The sequence below is a fragment of the Lagenorhynchus albirostris genome, chromosome 19 (assembly GCF_949774975.1).
Source record: "Lagenorhynchus albirostris chromosome 19, mLagAlb1.1, whole genome shotgun sequence".
Classification (NCBI taxonomy): domain Eukaryota; kingdom Metazoa; phylum Chordata; class Mammalia; order Artiodactyla; family Delphinidae; genus Lagenorhynchus; species Lagenorhynchus albirostris.
The window spans coordinates 47487876-47507428 of record NC_083113.1 but is presented as its reverse complement, the minus strand read 5'-3'; the positions used below and the strand labels follow the sequence as shown (position 1 = coordinate 47507428).

At 52.1% G+C, this 19553-nt stretch overlaps 2 protein-coding genes and 1 non-coding gene across 5 annotated transcripts in view; 1 reads left to right on the top strand and 2 right to left on the bottom strand.

The window, feature by feature from the left end:
• EXOSC6 (exosome component 6) overlaps window positions 1-18630 on the bottom strand; it is a 68090-nt gene extending 49460 nt beyond the window's left edge. Inside the window, exons 1-4 of one of the 3 annotated variants that reach the window (XM_060131655.1) lie at window positions 16190-18630; window positions 15983-16112; window positions 7460-7680; window positions 1199-1637 (exon numbers count right to left, since the gene is read on the bottom strand). In XM_060131655.1, the coding sequence (XP_059987638.1) occupies window positions 17727-18545 (819 nt within the window). In that variant the 5' untranslated portion in view covers window positions 18546-18630 and the 3' untranslated portion in view covers window positions 1199-1637; window positions 7460-7680; window positions 15983-16112; window positions 16190-17726. Of the gene's footprint in view, window positions 1-1198; window positions 1638-5119; window positions 5473-7459; window positions 7681-15982; window positions 16113-16189 lie in introns of those variants that run through there. The other 2 variants (XM_060131656.1, XM_060131657.1) reach the window with 2 other exon arrangements.
• Window positions 10235-15362, top strand: LOC132509176 (RNA-binding Raly-like protein). Its single transcript, XM_060129813.1, has 5 exons — window positions 10235-10305; window positions 14265-14312; window positions 14394-14536; window positions 14683-14796; window positions 15169-15362. Exons 1-5 carry the CDS (start codon window positions 10235-10237, stop codon window positions 15360-15362), a joined length of 570 nt encoding a protein of 189 aa, XP_059985796.1.
• TRNAG-GCC (transfer RNA glycine (anticodon GCC)) lies at window positions 12799-12869 on the bottom strand. Its single transcript has one exon. It is a non-coding gene; the product is annotated as a tRNA-Gly (tRNA).
• Window positions 18631-19553: the final 923 nt, after the last annotated feature.

The following is a 19553-nucleotide window of genomic DNA, read 5'->3' as shown; positions in this document are numbered from 1 at the left end:
TCGATCCCTTGTCCGGGAAGATCTCACATGCCGCGGAGCAACTAAGCCTGTGCACCACAACTACTGAGCTTGCGCTCTAGGGCCCGCATTCCACAACTACTGAAGCCCGCGCACCTAGAGCCTGTGCTCCACAACAAGAGAAGCCACTGCAATGAGAAGCCCACGCACCGCAACAAAGAGTAACCCCTGCTCACCACAACTAGAGAAAGCCTGCACGCAGCAACGAGGACCCAACGCAGCCAAAAATAAATAACTTAATTAATTTTAAAAAATTAAACACAACTACCATATGACCCAACAATTCCACTCCTAGGTATGTACCCAAGAGAAACGAAAACAAGTGCTCAAATAAATCCTTAAAACACAAAGTTCATAGCAGCATTATTCACAATAGCCAATAGCCAAGAGGTAGAAACAACTCAAAAGTCCATCAATGGATGAGTAGCTAACAAATCGTGGTGTATACATGCAATGCAATATTAAATCAACCATTAAAAGGGATGAAGTACTGATACATGCTACCAGGTGGACGAACCTTGAAAACATTTTAAGTGAAAGAAGCTAGTCACAAAAGGTCACATATTGCATGATTCCACTTATCTGAACTACTCAGAAAAGGTAAATCCATAGACGCAGAGACGGGTGGTTGCCAAGGGAAACAGGAAAATGAGGGCATGGGTTTTATTTTGAAATGATAAAAATGTTTTGGAATTTAGATAGAGGTGGTGGTTGTACAACACTGTAAATGTATTAAATGCCACTGAATTGGTTAATTTTGCATTACGTAAATTTCACTTTTTTTTTTTTTTTAAGTATAATGGCTGGTCACAGGATCCTAGGGAGAGTGAGAGAGACATGCTGGGGCCTCTGTAGCCCAGAAATAGTGCTCCAAATTCTGCTGCAAAGCCCATCTGGGTAGACTCCCATGCCACTGCTGCCAGGCACAGGAAATGCAGAGCCTGCTCTGACAGCAGCGACACAGGAGCCACCTTTATGGCAACTAAGGTTGGCAATCCAATGCCCTTCTGAGCCTCTAACACCCCAGACGCCAGATTCCCATTCAGCTGCAGCCTCTCCCATCAGCACTCCTGGCGCTACAGTGCTTCCCTCACCAATATATTTCTCAGTGCCTCGGCAAAGGACGCGCTCGGGGCCGTCCCAGGGTTTCTAGGTTGGGGTGTCAGTGAGCAGGTCCTACCTGAAAAGTCCATTCCAACATTCTCATCTGGAGGCAAGGTAGCCGAACGCCGCGGTCCTCCATGTTGGTCCACGGGCCAGCAGCATCGGCATCACCTGGGAACTTGTTAGACGAGCAGATTTTCAGCTGCCCCAAACCTAATCTGAGTTTTAACAAGATCTCCAGCCACTTCCGATGCAGGCTCAGGTGTGTGAACCACTGGCAGAAGCAGAGTTCGGGTCTAAAGTCAGCCTACCTGAATTGGAGGACAGGCTCTGCCACTCACTAACTGTGTGACTTTGGTCAAGTTATTAACACCTAGGTGGACCCACTGTTCCAGTTTGCCTGGAACTGTCCTGGTTTTAGCACTCAAAGTCCCACATGCTGGGAAACCTCTCCATCCTAGACACACCAGGACAGCTGGTCACCCTAAAACATCTCTCTGTCTCATGATCCTCTTCTGTAAAATGAAGATAATAAAATGAGTTAATACATTAAAGTGTTTGAAACAAAGCCTGGGGAGAGTAAACACTGATGAATATCAGCTGGGCTGAGCCAGCGCCCTCATTTCTCTATTCCTCCATCAACATTAGACTATCTAAACTTCATTCGTTAACTCAGTAAATTTGTTAAATAAATGAAGTGCTTAAAACTGTCCCTGGCAGGATAGTAAATGCTCAGTAAGTTTTAGCTATTCTTTTTTTTTTTTTTTTTTTTTTTTTGCGGTACGCGGGCCTCTCACTGTTGTGGCCTTTCCCGTTGCGGAGCACGGGCTCCGGACACGCAGGCTCAGCGGCCATGGCTCACGGGCCCAGCCGCTCCGCGGCATGTGGGATCTTCCCAGACCGGGGCACGAACCCGTGTCCCCTGCACAGGCAGGCGGACTCTCAACCACTGCGCCACCAGGGAAGCCCAGTTCTTATTTGTATTATTATTATTATCTATTAGCTTTTAGCTAATATTATTCGGCCACAATTGAGTCCAGGGTTTAAGCAAACATCAGAGCAAACAATTGGAACCATCCCAGCCACTCAAGGTAGCCCCATAGAATCCTAAATATCGGTATGTTCAACCAGACTTCCCTGGTGATCCAGTGGTTTAGACTCTGTGCTCCCAGTGCAGGGGGCCTGGGTTCAATTCCTGGTCAGGGAACTAGAGCCCACATGCCGCAGCTAAAGATCCCACGTGCCACAACTAAGAACCGGCACAGCCAAATTAAAAAAAAAAAAAAAAAATTCAACCCCATTTAACATTTTCTTCCTTTCCCACTCTCCACCCTCAGAATCCATTCCCAGATCATTTTGCAGGTTTTGTCAATATAAATTAGCAAAATCTCATGGTTCTTCTGGTGTTTCAATATCTTCCTCCCAGATTTGAAGTCATCAGCCCCCTGGGGTCTGCTGCGATATGACTTGTTATTTAAGTCTGGAGAAAATGAGGGGTGATGGGGTAGGACACACAAGGGGTCTCCTTCAGGGCAAGGTCATTACAGAGTATATTTTTTAAGGAAATGCTATCTGCTGGCCTGGTTGCACATGTGCCATGGAGCGGGGGAACCCAGGCTGAGCAAGGCCCTGCCACCAACAGCACATGGCTTCCCGGCTCACCCAGGGCACTGGCATTCAGGTGGCCAACTTGGGAAGCAGGAGGGCTGATGGCCACTTGGAGGATGCTATGGGTCAGGCATGAAAGCGGTGCACATCCCGCCCTCCCATTGCCACTGGCCACACCTCAGCCATGCAGCACACTAACTGCGAGGGAGGGTGGGCAACTCCACCTAGATGTGCACCCAGGAGGAAAGGGATCTGGGTTTGGCAAAGAGCTAGTGAATTTCTGCTACCAGTACCTTCAGAATGACTAAGAAGAGTCCCTTTGGCTGGCAAGGGAACCTCTGTAGCAGTGGGGGTCCTGAGTCTTCCACAGCTTCCCGCAAAGCCCTCCACTCTCTCTGCTCCCCACTCTCCACTCTTTCCCAACTAGAGACCCAGAGAGAGTGTGAAGCCACCTCATGGTGTCATTTTATAACCACTGATGAAGCCTTAAGTTTGGGTTGTAACTCTCTCAGTCTTGCAGCCACAAGATATAAAAATTCCCTGATTTTCTAACCATGTCTTGAGCCGCAAATTTGGACTTTGATCTTGTCTTTCCTTTATGCTGTTGGTGCTGTTAGCACACAGCCTCCCTAACAGCCCTTGACTTCAGGGTAATCTTTATATTCTTCTATGGCAAGAGCCACCAGGTCCCGAAAGCCTTGCCCTTGATGGGCACTTTGTTCTGAGGACCACAGGATTAACTGTCTCGCCATGGCATGCTGTGGGCTACTGGTATCCTGTCCCTTAATACTAGCTGAACTTTCACTGTCCTCTGGCCACTTGCCAGGCTTCCATCACCCCCATTTCCCACAGGGCTTCTTGTTCCATCCACCTCTAGTCCTGTTTTTGTATCCATCAAGGTTCTTAACTGTAAGCAACAGAGTCTGGTGACTCTAAGCAGTAAAGGAACTTGTCCAAGTTACTGGTTAGCTCCCAGGAGTTCTGGAAGGTCGGAGGATCAGATCTGGAAGAGACCCTACTGCCTCTGCTGGGCACAGATGCCACAACAGGCATCACCAACGAGGGATGGAGGTGCCATCACCTTTGAAAGCCGGATATAGCTGCTGCCACTGCCGCCATCAATTGCTGAGATGAGCTTCTCCCACTGGCAGCTTTACCTTGAAGTTGAGCACGTAGCTCTAATTGGAGGAGCCACGTCATGTGCCCAGGACCTTGCTTCAAGGGAGGTTGGAAAAAGGAGGCAGAAAGGGGCATTTACAGCTTCTTTCAGGGAGGCAGCCTCTGTCTTCAAGCTGGGGGATACCTCTAACACAGGAATGGGACTCCGATGTGGGACGGCCAAGAGAATGACTCAGGTCCACTGCAAGAAGCCACTTGGTACACCTGGGCCCCTGGGCCCCTGGCCTGCAGCACTGGCCCTGTCGTCCCACGCTCTAACCAGGGGCCTCGCCAGCCTTCGGAGTCTGTGCAGGGTAAGGTGGGTAATGGAACATCCCGTACAAAGGCAGTGTGGCCTGGAGGTCCTGACAGAATCAGGCTATGCTTGTAGCCAAGCCTACCAGTAAGTGTCTTTCAGTAAGTCCTCTAATTTCTTGGAACACGTAGTGATTGCCAGGCAGGCGACTGAGATCTCATCACTCCTCTCAAGTGGCTCTCCATGTGACCCTGGGCACATTCGGTAGCCTTTCTATAAGATGGGGAGCAGCTACCCTGCAAGGTTGTTGTGAGGATTAAATGACACGATGGATGTAAGTTTGTAGCACAATGCCTGGCAAATAGCTGGAATTCAATCACTGTTAGCTGCCGACTGCAATTTTAATACTGGGGATGATACAATTACCCTTTTCTTTCTTTCTGGGAGCTCTTTGTAAATAAGTGAACTATTTTGTATCCATCTCATGAATTCAGGGTGGATGTGTCTGGGAGTCAACTCAGGGAACTCTGGGGACCAGTTGTTCAATATGTCCATCCCCTTCTGCTCCTCTCCTTTTTCCTTATTCTTGTCCTTCCCTCAGCTTGGCCTCTCTGTTTCAGCCTTCTTCTGTCTTCCCACCGGACTGCCAACCTCCCCATCCTTGCATCATTTGCTGTCACTCATTATGACTCCCATTCATTAACTGTCCTACCCACGTTCTGTGCAGTCTAGCACTCACAACCTGGGGGAATACAGGAGGGTGTCCCTTAGGAAATCTGTCCGGGAATCTTTGTGAGAGGTGAAGATGGAGCAAAGACCTCCACCCCATTTCCTAATTCTTGGTCCCTATGATGGTTAATTTTATGTGTCAACTTAATTGGGCCATGGGGTACCCAGACACTTGGCCAAATATTATACTGGGTGAGTCTGTGAGGGTGTTTTTGGATGAGATTAACATTTGAATCAGTGGACTGATAAGTTTCCTCCTTTTGTAATAGATTGAGTGATGCGGACAAGAGCATTTGGTCTTTCCAAGAAGAACAGGGAGAGGATAAGGGAAGAAGTAACAGCAGGAAAGAGTATACAGTCCTGTTCTGGTCATCTTGGAAAAGCTGTCTCCTTCAGTTGCTGTCTGCTTCAATTCCTGGTGAAATTTGATCCAGAGGTCTCCAGCGCTTGATTATATCGGACTGGATGTCAGTTACAGCCTTCTTTAACTGTGAGATGTACACCCAAGGCTTGAGTCTCAAGTTTGGCTGCCATCTGGGTAATGAGGAGGACCTGGTATAGTCCCTTCCAAGGACATTTAAGGGCAGTCTTTGTTCTTACTGATTTCAAATCAGAAGGTTAGGAGAAAATTGGAAACAGTTTGGAGGTTTATAGTCAGATATTTGAGGAAACTAGAAGAGTTTAGTTCAGCTTACAGCTGTATAAAAAAACCTTGAAACTTTATCATTAACAGGACAAGAATCTAATATCTACAAAGTTGCAAACACAATTTCTCTCTCAATAATTATTACCCTTTTTAGCAAAGATAATCATAGTAAAACTAATTTGTTTGTAGTAAATTTGGCTTGATTATTTACAAAAATACAGCAAGAATAGTGCTTCTTTTTTTTTTTGGCCATGCAGCTTCTGGGATCTTAGTTCCCCAACCAGGGATTGAACCCGGGCCATTGGCAGTGAAAGCACAGAGTCCTAACCACTGGACTGCCACAGAATTCCCTCATATAAGCCCTTTTTAAGATTACTTTGCTGGGGCTTCCCTGGTGGTGCAGTGGTTGAGAGTACGCCTGCCGATGCAGGGGACGCGAGTTCGTGCCCCGGTCTGGGAGGATCCCGCGTGCCGCGGAGCCGCTGGGCCCATGAGCCATGGCTGCTGAGCCTGCGCGTCCGGAGCCTGTGCTCCGCAACGGGAGAGGCCACAACAGTGAGAGGCCCGCGTACCGCAAAAAAAATAAAAATAAAAAATAAAATATGACACAAATGAACTTATTTACGAAAGAGAAACAGACTCACAAACATAGAAAACAAACTTACGTTTACCAAAGGGGAAGGGGGAAGGGATAAGTTAGGAGCATGGAATTAGCAGATACACACTACCATATATGAAATAGAGAAACAACAAGGATTTACTGTATAGCACAAGAAACTATATTCAATATCTTGTAATAACATATAATGGGGAAAAAAACAAAAAAGAATACGTATATATATAAAAAAAGAACCACTTTGCTGTACACCTGAAACTAACACAATATTGTAAATCAACTATACTTGAAGTAAAAAAAAAAGAAATGCGGGATGTGTATATCAACTATACTTCAATTAAAAAATAGAATAGAAAAAGAGAAATGGGGTATGTTCTTTTAAATAAGGATTGCTACTTGGCTATAAATTTGAAAAGACAAGGCAACAAAGTATGAGCCTATCAACAAGTGATTATGGCCTGGCACTGAGAAGTTATCACTGAGTGTGTCCAGGGCAGAAAGGGTGGTTGGTCTTGTATTGGTCTTTTCAGCTGGCTGTAAGACCCTTTTGTTGCTCCATTTACTGTGGTATAAGAGCAGTTGCTTTCAAATGTGTTGGATCATTCCACAGTAAGAAATATTATGGCCCAGCATATACTTACGTATATAAAAACATATAAGTAACTGAAATAAAAGTTAAATAAACTGTATTTCCTATTTTCAGTGTATGTCATGCATGCACTCTATTTTGCATTTTATGAAACTATTCTCTTCTATTTATATATAGATAATAAACAAATCTATAATAAATTTATCTATAAATTATAGATAAAATTGCAGATACATATTATTAATTTATCTATGTAGGTACAGACAATATGTATATGTTCTGTTTAATTAAACGTTAATCAAATTCACCAATGGTCTGTGATCACAATTTGAAAAACAAGAAGTTACAATAAGCACTGGGGCTTCCCTGGTGGCGCAGTGGTTAAGAATCCACCTGCCAATGCAGGGGACACTGGATCGAGCCCTGGTCCAGGAAGATCCCACATGCCGCAGAGCAACTAAGCCCATGAGCCACAACTACTGAGCCCGCATGCTGCAACTACTGAAGCCCGCGCACCTAGAGCCCGTGCTCTGCAACAAGAGAAGCCATCTCAATGAGAAGCCCGTGAACCACAACGAAGAGTAGCACCCGCTTGCTGCAACTAGAGAAAGCCCATGCACAGCAACGAAGACCCAATGCAGCCAATAAATAAATAAAATAGATTTTTTTAAAAACAAACAAAAAAATACTAGGAATCCCATGTTTTCCCCACTTTGAACAGGAAGGGTGACTTACCAGAAAGCTTCATGAAAACAGATTCCAGTAAAGCTGGAGAGTTCAAAATGCAAAGAGAGCAGAGCTTGGATTCAGGAAAAAACTTAGCTTCAAACTCCAGGGTTGACAAGAAAGCAGTGAGCTCAATGAACTTCATGGGTACCAACACCTGCTTGCTCACCAGCCTCCAGGTCATTAGAGGGCATCTCTGGATCCCACTTCTGACACCATGTAATGTCAACCTTTAAAATAAAACATCCAGTTATTTTACTGGCAAAATAGGCTTACTCAGAAATAACAGAGAATTGCAATTTGGGACAAGTATGTTATGATGTATCATAGGCAAGCCTGGAGAACAAAGGAGAGGCACTTGCTTTTATTAAGTTTTAGGGGGAAATTGGGGAGAGCTGTGTTGAACAAAACCTCATTGGAAAAGAACAAGCATTCAAGGCTGTGGCAGTTTCTCATTGGCTGCAAGTGGTGGTAAGAGAGCTGTTGCTGGGGCAGGGAGGAAATTTCCTTTTTTTTTTTAAAGCAGGAGAGGGAATTCGCTGGCAGTGGTTAGGACTCCGTGCTTTCACTGCTGAGGGCCTGGGTTTAATCCCTAAGATCCCACAAGCTGGACTTCCCTGGTGGTTAAGACTCCATGCTCCCAATGCAGGGGGCCCGGGTTCGATCCCTGGTCAGGGAACTAGATCCTGCATGCCACATGAGGCAATGAAGATCCTGTGTGCCACAACTAAGACCTGGTGCAGCCAAATAAATATATATATTTAAAGTTATTTATTTTTAATTTTATTTTTGGCTGCTTTGGGTCTTTGTTGCTGCACACGGGCTTTTTCTAGTTGCGGCGAGCAGGGGCTACTCTTCATTGGTGTGTGGGCTTCTCATCATGGTGGCTTCTCTTGTTGCAGAGCACGGGTTCTAGGCACACGGGCTTGAGTAGTTGTGGCATGCAGGCTCAGTGGTTGTGTCTCGCGGGCTCTAGAGTGCAGGCTCAGTAGTTGTGGTGCACGGGCTTAGTTGTTCTGCGGCATGTGGGATCTTCCTGGACCAGGGCTCAAGCCTGTGTCCCCTGCATTGGCAGGTGGATTCTTAACCACTGCGCCACCAGGGAAGTCCTAAATAAATATTAAAAAAAAAAAAAAAGGCAGAAGATAAAATCCCCATATGATTAATGTCCTCCTCCGTCAAAATAATTCTTATCTTCCCTCTTCCTGCTGGTTATACAGACTGCAATGAATGGTACATGTGTGCGAGTTCCCTCTTCAGAGCTTCCCAAGTCCGTTTTAAATGAGATTTTCTTTATATATTTTCATAGTGCTCATGCACTGTTGCCCTACACAGTGGACATGGGTCTGTTTTTCTGTCCTCTCCGGACATTGCAAATACAAAAGTCAAAGAAACAGACATAGAAAGCCAGACAACATGGAAGTACAGCTGTTTTCTTGGTGCATGTGTATCTGTTTAATGTGTTCTTGAGTGGATAATTGGATAAGGCAGGATCATGAATGAAAGAGAAGGGCTGAGGGTGCGGGTACAGAATTGCCAGCTTCCTCCCAAATGAACACTTGATCTGGATTGTCAATGCCTCAGGGACATCGTTGCTGGTCTCCTTGTTCCTCACCATGAGCAAGCAGATGCTGGATAACTGCTCTTGGTGATTGTGTTGCAGGAAGTCTTGTGAACAGGAAAAGAAGGCTCGCATTTGTTGCTGTCTTGGCAGTTAAAAGTGGGCCACGGATGATGATCATAGATTCAGGAAGGAAGCGGGGGGGGGGCTCAGGGAGGGGCCTCGAGGTCACAGGTGAAACTCTGGGGTCTGATCCAAACCCAGAGGCAAAAGCTGGAATTTATTTAATGGAGTTCCATTCATTTATTCAGCAGATAGCAACTGAGCACCTACTAAGTGGCCAGGCCCCAAGTGAGCTGCGGGAATACGGCAAGAAGCAGATTCTCCTCTGTCTCCCACGAGCATAGAGCTATGTGCTCAAGTGGTGAACACTGAAGGAGCCCAGAAAGGAGACAGTCTGCCCGTGACTGGTGCACAGACAGCTGCCTTGCTTGACTTCTCAGTCCTCCTCTAAATCGGGTTCAGCTGACTCTTGACTCCCCTGCCACCAAGAGAGAGGGCAGCCGGGTGTCCCCACCCCAGACCAGGCAGGCTGCTTGCTTTGTTTCTCAGAGCCACCCTGGCTGTTTCAGACGCAGCCAGCCCAGGAGCTTAGACCAGAGGCAGCTGTGGGGCGTGGGCCTGGCAGCAGGCAGGCCTGTGGGCGGGCAGACAGGCAGCAGGAGAACACTCAAGAATTAACCCAACCAGGGACGGGTGTCTCCTCAGAGGATCACAGACATCCCCTCTCCTGCCCTTTGACGGTACCATCCCCAACTTCCAAGGCCTGGGCGATGGGGTTGATTCCCGTGGTAATTTGGGGGAAACAGTAGAGCAGCCTCCCCATCCTCGGGGGTTTTTCGTTTTGAAGTTAGCCAAAGGGACTGTTTGTCTCAGAACCATGGTCCCCTGAGGATGGAGATGAGCCCTCTGGAGCTGGAGCCCAGCTCTGAATAGGTGGGCCCAGGGTCTGGAGGCCAGGTCGGGCTGCCCACTGACTGGGGATGGGCGCTCCACTGCACTGCCTCTCAGGGGGCACTGCCCACCGCCTCAGAGCGGAGGAGCAGGGAAGGGCCAGCCAGGAGGCAAGCGGGGCCTATGTGCACTTGGCCCCATTTTCCTGCACCCCTCCCTCTCTCTCTCCTGCTCTGTCCCACTCTTTGGCTCTCTTTTCAGATTGAGACATGGCTCGGGAGCCCAAGCCCGGCCCTTCCCGGCCAGGCCAGAAGAGGCCATGGGGCAGAGCCATCTCCTGGTGAGTCTGCCTGGGGTTGCCTACCGGGGAGGGAGTCTGATCACCAGCTTGTTTGGGGCTCTGGGCTCCCCTGAGACAGAATGAGAACCCCAGAAGGCTTGCTCAGTGTGTTGCCCGCCCAGCCGGCCAGGCTGCTCGTCTTACTCTCTGTGGTACCAGAGGAGGTCCGGTCTCCCTTGGCCACAGGTTTTGTCTGTAAACTGGGGGGGGGTGTGTGTGTGTGGAGGGGGGTCAACCCAGCTCATTCCAAGGCCCCTTCTAGCTGACACAACCCAGCCACCCTCCTGCTGGTGATGCCCTCTCCTCTCGCCTGGACCCGGGGGTGTGAGTCCTCCAAAGGGAGCCTCACCTGTGGGGTGCTCGGGGCCTTTTTCTGGGTATACATGTTTGGGAAGTAGACAATGGGAACCCTTCTGGATGAAATCTTCCCTCTAACTTGGAAAGCTTCAAGGAATTTTAAAGAAACCTTTAAACATGTTTAGAAAGGAGCTCACCAACTTCTGCCAGCCAACGTGCCATTTTCACAGGCATAACCAGTGTGTGTGAACCGGTGGCCCCTTAGTCCCCTCAGCTGGTAGCCTGTGATGTCTGTGATCAGCTCCTGGCCTGTCTGTGGGCATATGAGTGGTTTCTGTCTTGCCAGTGGGGGAGGCAGGGAGGCAGTGCGTCAGGTGGTTGCTGTTAGGTACAGCACTGTGTAAACAGCCTGCTGCCGAAGGTTCTGATTTCTTTTGGGTTTTTGTTTGTTTGTGGGGGTTTTTTATAATTTTTTTTATACTTAATTTACTTTTCTTATTTATTTACTTATTTTTGGCTCTGTTGCATCTTCGTTGCTGCGTGCAGGCTTTCTCTAGTTGTGGCGAGCCGGGGCTGCTCCTCATTGCAGTGTGCGGGCTTCTCACTGCAGTGGCTTGTCTTGTTGCAGACCATGGGCTCTAGGCGAGCAGGCTTCAGTAGTTGTGGCACATGAGCTCAGTAGTTGTGGCTCACGGGCTTAGTTGCTTCCACAGCATGTGGGATCTTCCTGGACCAGGGCTCGAACCTGTGTCCACTGCATTGGCAGGCGGATTCTTAACCACTGGAACACCAGGGAAGTCCGGTTCTGGTTTCTTTTGGGTCTCATCTCCTCAGAAGTGCGATGGCAGGAATGGGTAGGGGCTACTCTGAGAAGCCTCTGCACCTCCAGGCTGACCTCGAGAGTCATTAGGCCAAATCTCTACCTGCCTGCGGCAGCCAGGTCTACATCATCTTTGCCGGCATGGACTGCTTTTTCACTGTGTTGTTTTGGGCTGATGAGTAGATGTGTACTCGTAGTTTTTTAAGCTTGCGTTTCCTCAGTGATGCTGAACTGCATATGCGGTGTGTTGGTTTGCCTTGTACGTGAGACTCTCATCTGGGAGTTGATATGGTTTGGTAAATATCCGTCTGATGGGAGGTAAGTGGTGTCTTCCCATAGTTCTCTGCTGTGCTTTTTCACACGGCCGCTTTGAGGCTGGGTTAACCCTTTCTCAGTTCTTCAGTTCCAGTTGCCTTCTCCAGATTTCATGTCGCCCCACCCCCTTGCCTAGCAGGCTCAGACCCAGTCCTGTAGGTGCAGGTGGGAGAACAGGGAAGCAATGGGGAGTGATGCCAGCTGTCCTGCAGGAGCTCAGATTCCATTCGGAGGGGTGCCTGGCATTCAAGGCCTAGGGCAGGGGTGGCTTCCTTAAGACCCATGTGTCCCTAGGGGACTCCAGTGGGGAGAATGAAACCCTTCTCTGGGGACTAGGGCAGCATGTCTGGAGCAGCAGCAGGCTGTTGCTGTGGCTCTGGCCCCTTTGGATAGTCACCCAAAGAGGGGTGGTTTGGGATGGGGTTCTGGTGGCCCCTGAGTTGTTGGATGACTTCTCTATGAGAACTGGTCAAGTCCAGGCCTTGTGTCTTGGGTCTCAAAATGGCATTTGTCAACCTGGAGGGAAAGGTTTGTGGTGGAAGGATTGCCCCAGGTCCCCTCCCCCCCACCTCCCCCCACTTGGCCCCTGACGACACTGAGGGAGGTGGCTTGACCTCTGCCCACAGAGTCATACTGATGGTGCATTTTATTTCTCTTACTGTGGGAAGTCCCAGCTTGCACTGTAATCATTAGCCCAGACCAGGGGACAGATGTGACTGCAGACCCTGTGTGACCAGGCCACTGCCCCTTAGGAAGAGAGAATCAAGGTCACACACCCAGGGCACAGGCCTCAGCCCTGGCTGATGACTGGGGGCAGGGGCAGAGCAGGGATGACCCCAGACCGGGAGGGACCCTCTACCTACAGCAAGCTGGAGCAGCGAATACCGCCTAACCTCTAATCTGCAAACTCATCCTGCCTTTGTCTCAACTCCGGTAGCTCCCAAGTCTGTGCTCAGCAGTCAGTGAATTACCATTCCTTTACCATTAATTTTTAGGTACTCTAAAAAGTCATTTTAGGAAAAAAAAGTGAGGAAGAGGTGTTTAAAGAAAAGTGTGCTTCTTGCATTGGCTGGGAATTGAACCCTGGCCTCCCACGTGGCAGGCAAGAATTCTACCACTGAATCACCAATGCTGTTGTAGAATAGGGTTCATCGAGGTAGCTCAGGTGGTCGGCTACTGGTCCCTCCCCATCTCCCTCCCCTCCCCTCCAGCTGTCTGATCTCTGCTGAGGTTTCAACCCAGTCAGGGAGAGGGGGCCCCCATGGCCAACCCAAGGCGGGCCAGACAAGCGAGAATTTTCCCGGAGTGGTCATGCTCAGCTGAGACTCGTACTCAGCTGAGACTCGTAACCTTGAGCTCTGTCCTGGCCCCCAGCTGTCCCAGCTTGGTCGTTGCCAACCCTCAGGGGGCTGCCTGTTTCCTGCACCATGCCCCGGACCCCGACCCCAACCCCAGAGCGCCGAAGAGATGGGTACCTGCCCTCCCGCACTCCACTGGCTCGCTTTCCTTTCTCCAAGGATGGGCCTCCCACCACCGGAATCAACATCCCAGCGGCTCCTGGGCCGCCCACCAGACTTCCTGAGGCCAGAAAGCGGGGACAGGGGTGGCCGGAAATCTCATCCACAGGCTTGGGGACCTCACGGCATGAAGGGGAAGGGGCCCCCTAATGTTCCCTATTCCGCTCCGGTGGCTTCCATAGGCCTTGCCCCTCATCAGCTGGGCCTGAGCTGGTGGTGTGGGCGCACAGTCCCAGAAAGTTATTTCAGAAACTTTACTGCCCCCAGCTTGCAGCCCCTCTCCTCCCACTCAACCCCTCACTTGCCTTAACTGAAGCCTCAGGCTGCACCCGAACTGCCTGCAGCTGTATCCCCACAGGATATTCCTGCCCAAGCCGGACCCAGCTGTCCCTCTGCACCCATCTTCCCTTCCCTCCTAGGCACCAGTTCCCTGGAGGTGCATGGTGCATGAGAGCAGGCGTGAGGCCAGGCAGTGACAGCCTGGGACCCTCCAGACTCAGCCTCTCTCCCAGGGCCTGGAGCGAAGGGAAGGTGGCCTGGGCACGGCCCTTAACCCCGACTGTCTGGCCCTGCCAGTGCTGGGCCCTGCATCCTGGCAATTCCCACGCAAGGATTAAAGGCTCTCTCCATGGCTTTGAGCCCTGACTTAATTCTTCCCTTTCATCCTTTGCCAGACTAAGAACCAGAATAAGATCAGCAGTGCCTGGGTCAGGTAGAGGAGCCTGTGGACAGCCCAGACCTGGCTGGCCAGAAGCCTGTGGGCAATCGCCCCCTCCTGCCACCTGGAGGCACCCGGAACGTGCCCCTAACAGAGGCCAGCTACGGGGAAGCTGGTTTGCTGTGGTCTCCCAAAGTGACCTTGGTCAAGTCCCTAGGGGCTCTTATGGTGAAGAACCCTGGGATTCTAAGGAAAAGCTGCATACATCAGTTTCTCCAAATTAAACTGGAGTCGAGGCAAGGATTCTGGCCCTGGACAATGACCCTTTCCTCATTTATCTCTATTTCAACAGCAACTATGACCTGGATTACAAGCTATACAGGGAAGATGTCCCCTACAGGTAGGTGGGTCCTGCCCCCTCAGTCCTCTGGGCAAGCAGGTGGGGCTAGTTGGCCTGACTCCCTCTCCATCCTGTCCATAGGGTGTATGAATACCAGAGGATCCCTCCACTAATCAACCGTGTGCCTATCAAGATCCGGAGGACCCATATGGGCATGGGGGTCAAGAGCAACTTCAGTCCCCACAAGGCTCCCAGGAACAGTCAGCTGACCCCCAAGATAAAGCGTGAGTGAGGGAGCACAGCCCTCAGCTGCAGGGCTAGGGGAGAACTGGGAGGCCCTTAGCAGTGAGGGTGGGTTCAGGAGTCCTCGCAGCACTGCCCTCTGCCTCCTGAACCTGATTGATACCAACTCTGGCCCCTCTCCCAGCAGTCCAGACTGAGGAGCTGCACTCCATCAGGGGAGAGCTGAGCCAGATCAAAGCCCAGGTGGACCGCCTGTTGGACAGTGTGGAGCGCATGGACCAGCAGAGGGACCAGCTTTCAGGTCAGGTCCCCCCAGGTGTGGGCCCAGGCCACACCCTTAGCAGGCTCCAGGTTTTCCCACTCCTGAAGGTACCAGGGGGTCCTGCCTCCAGCTTTCCCTGGGTGCAGGGCTCCTCCTCACCCTCCCTGGAGTTCACTTCCCCCTACTCCCTCTGGGTGTCTCTGTGGCTTGAGGACCTTTTTGGCTTCTAGATTGTTCTATGACCCCCACCCACTCAGCAGCTGTCTGGAGCCAGAGCAGTGTCCCAGCCCATCCCCATCTTGTCCTCTCGAGCCCTAGATTCCCTAGATCAGTGCTGGGCATCAAGTGGCATCTTTGGGGTTAGCTGGGGCCTTCAAATCTAGCCACTGACCAGTGACTCTCCCTGTGCAGGGACAGAGGACTGTGAACAGAACAGGGGCTCTGGAAGTAAAGGCTCCTCATGCAGAACCACTGATCGCCAGCAGGAGCCCAGGGGCCAGAGGGCCCATCCAGAGGCGGACAGCTTCCAGAACACAGACCTGGAGGAGGCAGTGAGTAGCCTGGCACCTCCCCCCATTCTCACCCTCCTTGTGGCCTCTCTGTGAGCAAAGGAGGGACTTGGGTTTGCGTGGGAGACCACAATGGTGGTTGCGGGGAGGCGTCTGACCTCCATCACAGCCAATGCCCAGGAGAAGATGGGGCCCTGCCCTGTTTTTTCTCCCCTCCTGATTTGGGCTTGGTCGGCTCAAATGGACCAGGGGCTACAGCTGGGCAGCTGAGCCAGTTCTGGGCTGAAATACCATCTCCTCCTGGAAGGTGGGTGGGGAGGGGGCTTTGAGCATTGCACAGGGAATATCACAGATGTGCCCCATAGCCCCAGATCCCTTGCCCAAAAACCATCTGGTAAGCCTGCCCCTGCCCACCTGCTACCTCAGAGTCTTTGGGCTGTCTTGCATTGTACCATACTCCCCAGGAAAGCTGGAGCACACTGACCTTCCTGGACTGAGAATATCCAAACCTGGATCTGATAACATCCTTTTGTGCAGCTTCAAAGGGCCCAAATGTTCCCTGCCCTACCATTTCCTCCTCTCCTATTGGTGGTCCCTGAGATGGGCCAAGCCCCTACTGTTGCTAGGGCCATCTCAGCAAGGCTGGGGCTAGTAGTGAGGAGCTTCCTCTCCTCCACTTGCCTAGCTCTGGCCTGTGGGCTCCAGGGGACACTTACTGCTGCCCAAGACTGTATCACATCTAGGAAAAGACTGGGGTAGGTGCAGAAAATGCCTTCTTCTGTCTGGCGGTCCTGGGTCCGTTCCCAAGTCTCAGGAAGAATCTACAGTAGCACTGAGATGTCAAAGCTGCCAAGAAAGGGAGGTGGGGGTGAGAGACTGGGAGTTGTTAGCAGATGGCCCTCCCTTTCCCAGCCATTCCACACCTCTCAGCCCTTGGGGCTAGAGTCCTGCTTCTGCTTCTCCTACAGTTGAAGAATCATGCAGCAGACCAGGAAGACAGCCATTAGAAGGTTGTAACCCCTCCAGGCTCATCAGCTCCAGGCACCTTCCCTAGTGGTTCCTTTCCTTGCCTTGAGTGATTTTCCAAAGGCCTCTCAGTGGCAACCATGCAACCCATTCTGGAGCAAGGGCAACAGAAATGGAGGCACGGCTCAGCCAGACCATCCAGGAAGCCTCCCCGCAAGTGCTGGCTTTAGCTTTGGTCATGTTTCCAGATGACAGTCTGGGGACTGGCAGGGAAAGGAAGAGGCTGCAACTGCCCAGCACCAGCTCACCATTCTTAGAAAGCTGAGGCCCACTCGTCGAAGGGGCAGCTGGACGGGCCCACCTGGGAGCACCATCAGCCCTCTCTGACTGCAGGTACTGTTCCAGCGGCTCTTCTCCCTCTCAAAGCCCCCAGTCCTGTCTGGGTGTCAATAGGGGTATCCTTTTTGTGTCATTTCTATCTTGTTTCTTGCTGATGTGATACCATGTATTTCAGATCTGCTTTGGAAATATGTATTATGTCACTGGGGGGAAATAAAATTTATATTTTTTTCCTCTTGATCAGGGGTTCTCGGTGTGGTCTCCAAGCCTTATTCTGGCCCTTTGGCTGTCCCAGGCCAACCCTTCCTAGAGAAGCTGAGCAGGCCCGAGACACACAAGCTCAGAAGCTCACACCAAGCCAGGGCAGAAAGGGCACCAAGCTGCCCTGCTTTTCTCCAAATTAGACCTGAGCACAAACCTGCAGGGCTCAGGAGCCACAAAGGGAAGATCTTACCCTTGTGGTCAGACAGGCCAGCTCTGCCCTACAAAATCGCCAGACTCCATCTCCAACATCCAGAAACTCTCACTCCTGGCAATTCAAGTGCCCTCTCCCAGGAGCCAAGACTAGATGAGGGATCCAGGACACATATAATGCTGTCCCAAGCCCTTGACACCAGGAGTCCAAGAACACACTACCCAGCTCGGAAGAGCCTTGCTCTCTTAAATCCTGTATCAAGAACAACAGAATTTTTCAGATATGAAAGAGTTTTTGTTTTAGCTCAGATATTAAGTGGGAAAGCACAGGCCCCTTGTCCATTCTCTCAAAAGCAGCCCAATAATATAGGAGGGGGTCACTGGCTGGCCTGCATAGGGTCCATCCCTTACGAGACACTAGCTCCAGGTTCCACTTTCCAGGTAAGTCCAGCTGAAGTCCTTTCCAACTTGTGGGGGGGGTCAAGCTGCATTCGCAGGTTTCTTCACCTGAGTCGTGGCTGGGAGCCAACTCAATTCGAAAAGTTCCTTTAATGGAACAGTTTTTTAAAATATCATCCCAATACAGCTGTCCAGTGCATCAGTTCTGAGCACGCCTCCCTAGATCCTCTCCCGTGCTCCGAGTTCTCAGCTTGGCGCACGCAGTCTGCAAGCCGACGGCGCAGGTCCTTTCGGGGACAGCGGCAGCTGTCCTCGGCGTCCGTCCTTGCTCAGGGTTCTGCTTCAGGGCGGCGTGGCGGCGCCCCTCCGGCGGGCGGCCCGTACTAAGCACTGCTGCAAAACGGGGTAGAGGCGCTGGCAGCCCTCGAGACCCAGGCGCACGGCCTCCGCCCAGCTCTCGGTCGGGCCGCCCTCCCCGCTGCCCAGCAGCCCGGCCACCTGGTTGAGCACCGGCATAAGCGCCACGGTGAGGCCGGCGGCGGCGCGTTCCTCCTCTAGCAGCGTGGGGTCCAGCAGCCAGGTGGGCTCCGGCCCCGGCGCGCGGCTTAAGCCGCAGCCCACCACCAGGTCGTACATCTCGATGCCCGCGTCGGCCAGGGCGATCGCGGCAGCCGTGAGCGCGGCGGCCAGAGCCGAGCCGCCGTCCTCGAGCAGCAGCGCCGACACCTCGAGCTGCGCGCGCGGGTAGCGGCCCAGGCGCACGGCCGGCTCGAGCGCCTCCTGCAGCGCCAGCGCCAGCTCACGCTCCTCGCTGCCACCCGGGGGAGCGCGGCGCCGGCGGCCCGAGAAGGGCGCGCGGCGGAAGTCGCAGAGCAGGCGGCCCCGCAGCGCGGCCGGGGTCTCGCCGCCCGCTCCGGCCGGGCCGCCACCGCGCTCACCGCCCTCTACCTGGCGTGGGCCGGACACTGCGCACAGCACCTTGGTGCCTCCCGCTTCCAGGTAGGCCGAGCCCTTGGCCTGGCTCAACAGCCCGGCGCGCGCGTACACAGGCCGGAGCCGCGTCGGGTCGCGAGCGGCCGGCACCTCGTCCTCGTCGGTCGCGTACAACTGCGGCGGCTGCGACTCCTCGGGCCCGCGGATGCGGCGGTTGTCCCCGGGCATGGCGGCATCTGGCGCACGAGTCCCCTTCACCCGTCGGCCCGGCCTCGCGCGCCGGCTCTTCCGCCCGCTCAAAGCCGCGCGCTCGCGCGAGGACTGTCGGGATAGCGGCAGGCCGCCCCGCACCGCCTCCTGCCGCCCCGGAGGGAGAACGGCGAGCGCTGCAGGGTCCTGGGGCCGCCGCAAGGACGCCCACAGCTCGGTGGATGGATGGACGGATGTACCGGGCAGGCCTGCAGAAGTGGCACCTAGGCCGGCTCGGCTGACCTCTAGCCTTTGCGCTCAGGGCGTAGGGCTTCTTCCTTTCACTTGTGAAGCTGTAATTATTTTAATTTTGCACTTATGTGTGTGACTGTTTTATCCATGTTCCCCACTGCCTTGCCCAAGAGGGCAGTGACCTTCTGTCTTGGTCACTCCTGTACTGTCAGTGCCCTGGCTGGCATAAACGCTTGTCGAGTGAATGAATGGAACTATGTCTCTCCTGCCCTGGATTGTGTGAGCTCTTTGTATCCCTAACACTCCTCACCTGGCATGCACATATTGCAGCCAAGGGCCTCAGCACCCTCCGTCTGCTTTTCATACTCCTCACCCCCAGGCCTTGTGACTGCTGGCCTCTGCTTCTTTTCTCAGCATAGACCTGCTTTTCCTCCTCCCTCAAAGTCCGCAGGCCTGAGAATGACCCAGGGCCCCAGAGCCAGCCTGCTGTACTCAGGGGACATGAAATCAGCCAAAGCGGGCACAACCAAGTACTGTACACTACTACCAAACCCAACTGTCTTCAGACTTGGGTGAATGGACACAGAACCAGGTCAGAGTCTCCACCCTCACCGTCCAAGTGAGGTCCTGGAACCAGGAATGACATGGCAGTCAAAGGTGTGGGGGGAGGCAACTGATGTACCCTAAACACCTCCTATACCAAAGAATGCCTCTGACCTCACACCCAACCTGCACATCAAGTGAGAAAAAGGGATATGGGCCTAAGAAATGAAGGTATTCTCCTACGAGGGGCTC

Bases quoted from the DNA above. Each gene is read 5' to 3' on its own strand.
- LOC132509176 (XM_060129813.1), top strand. From the start codon at position 10,235: ATGGCTCGGGAGCCCAAGCCCGGCCCTTCCCGGCCAGGCCAGAAGAGG. The intron at 10,306-14,264 runs GTGAGTCTGCCT...CTATTTCAACAG, and splicing joins TGGGGCAGAGCCATCTCCTG to CAACTATGACCTGGATTACA. The intron at 14,537-14,682 runs GTGAGTGAGGGA...CTCTCCCAGCAG, and splicing joins GCTGACCCCCAAGATAAAGC to TCCAGACTGAGGAGCTGCAC.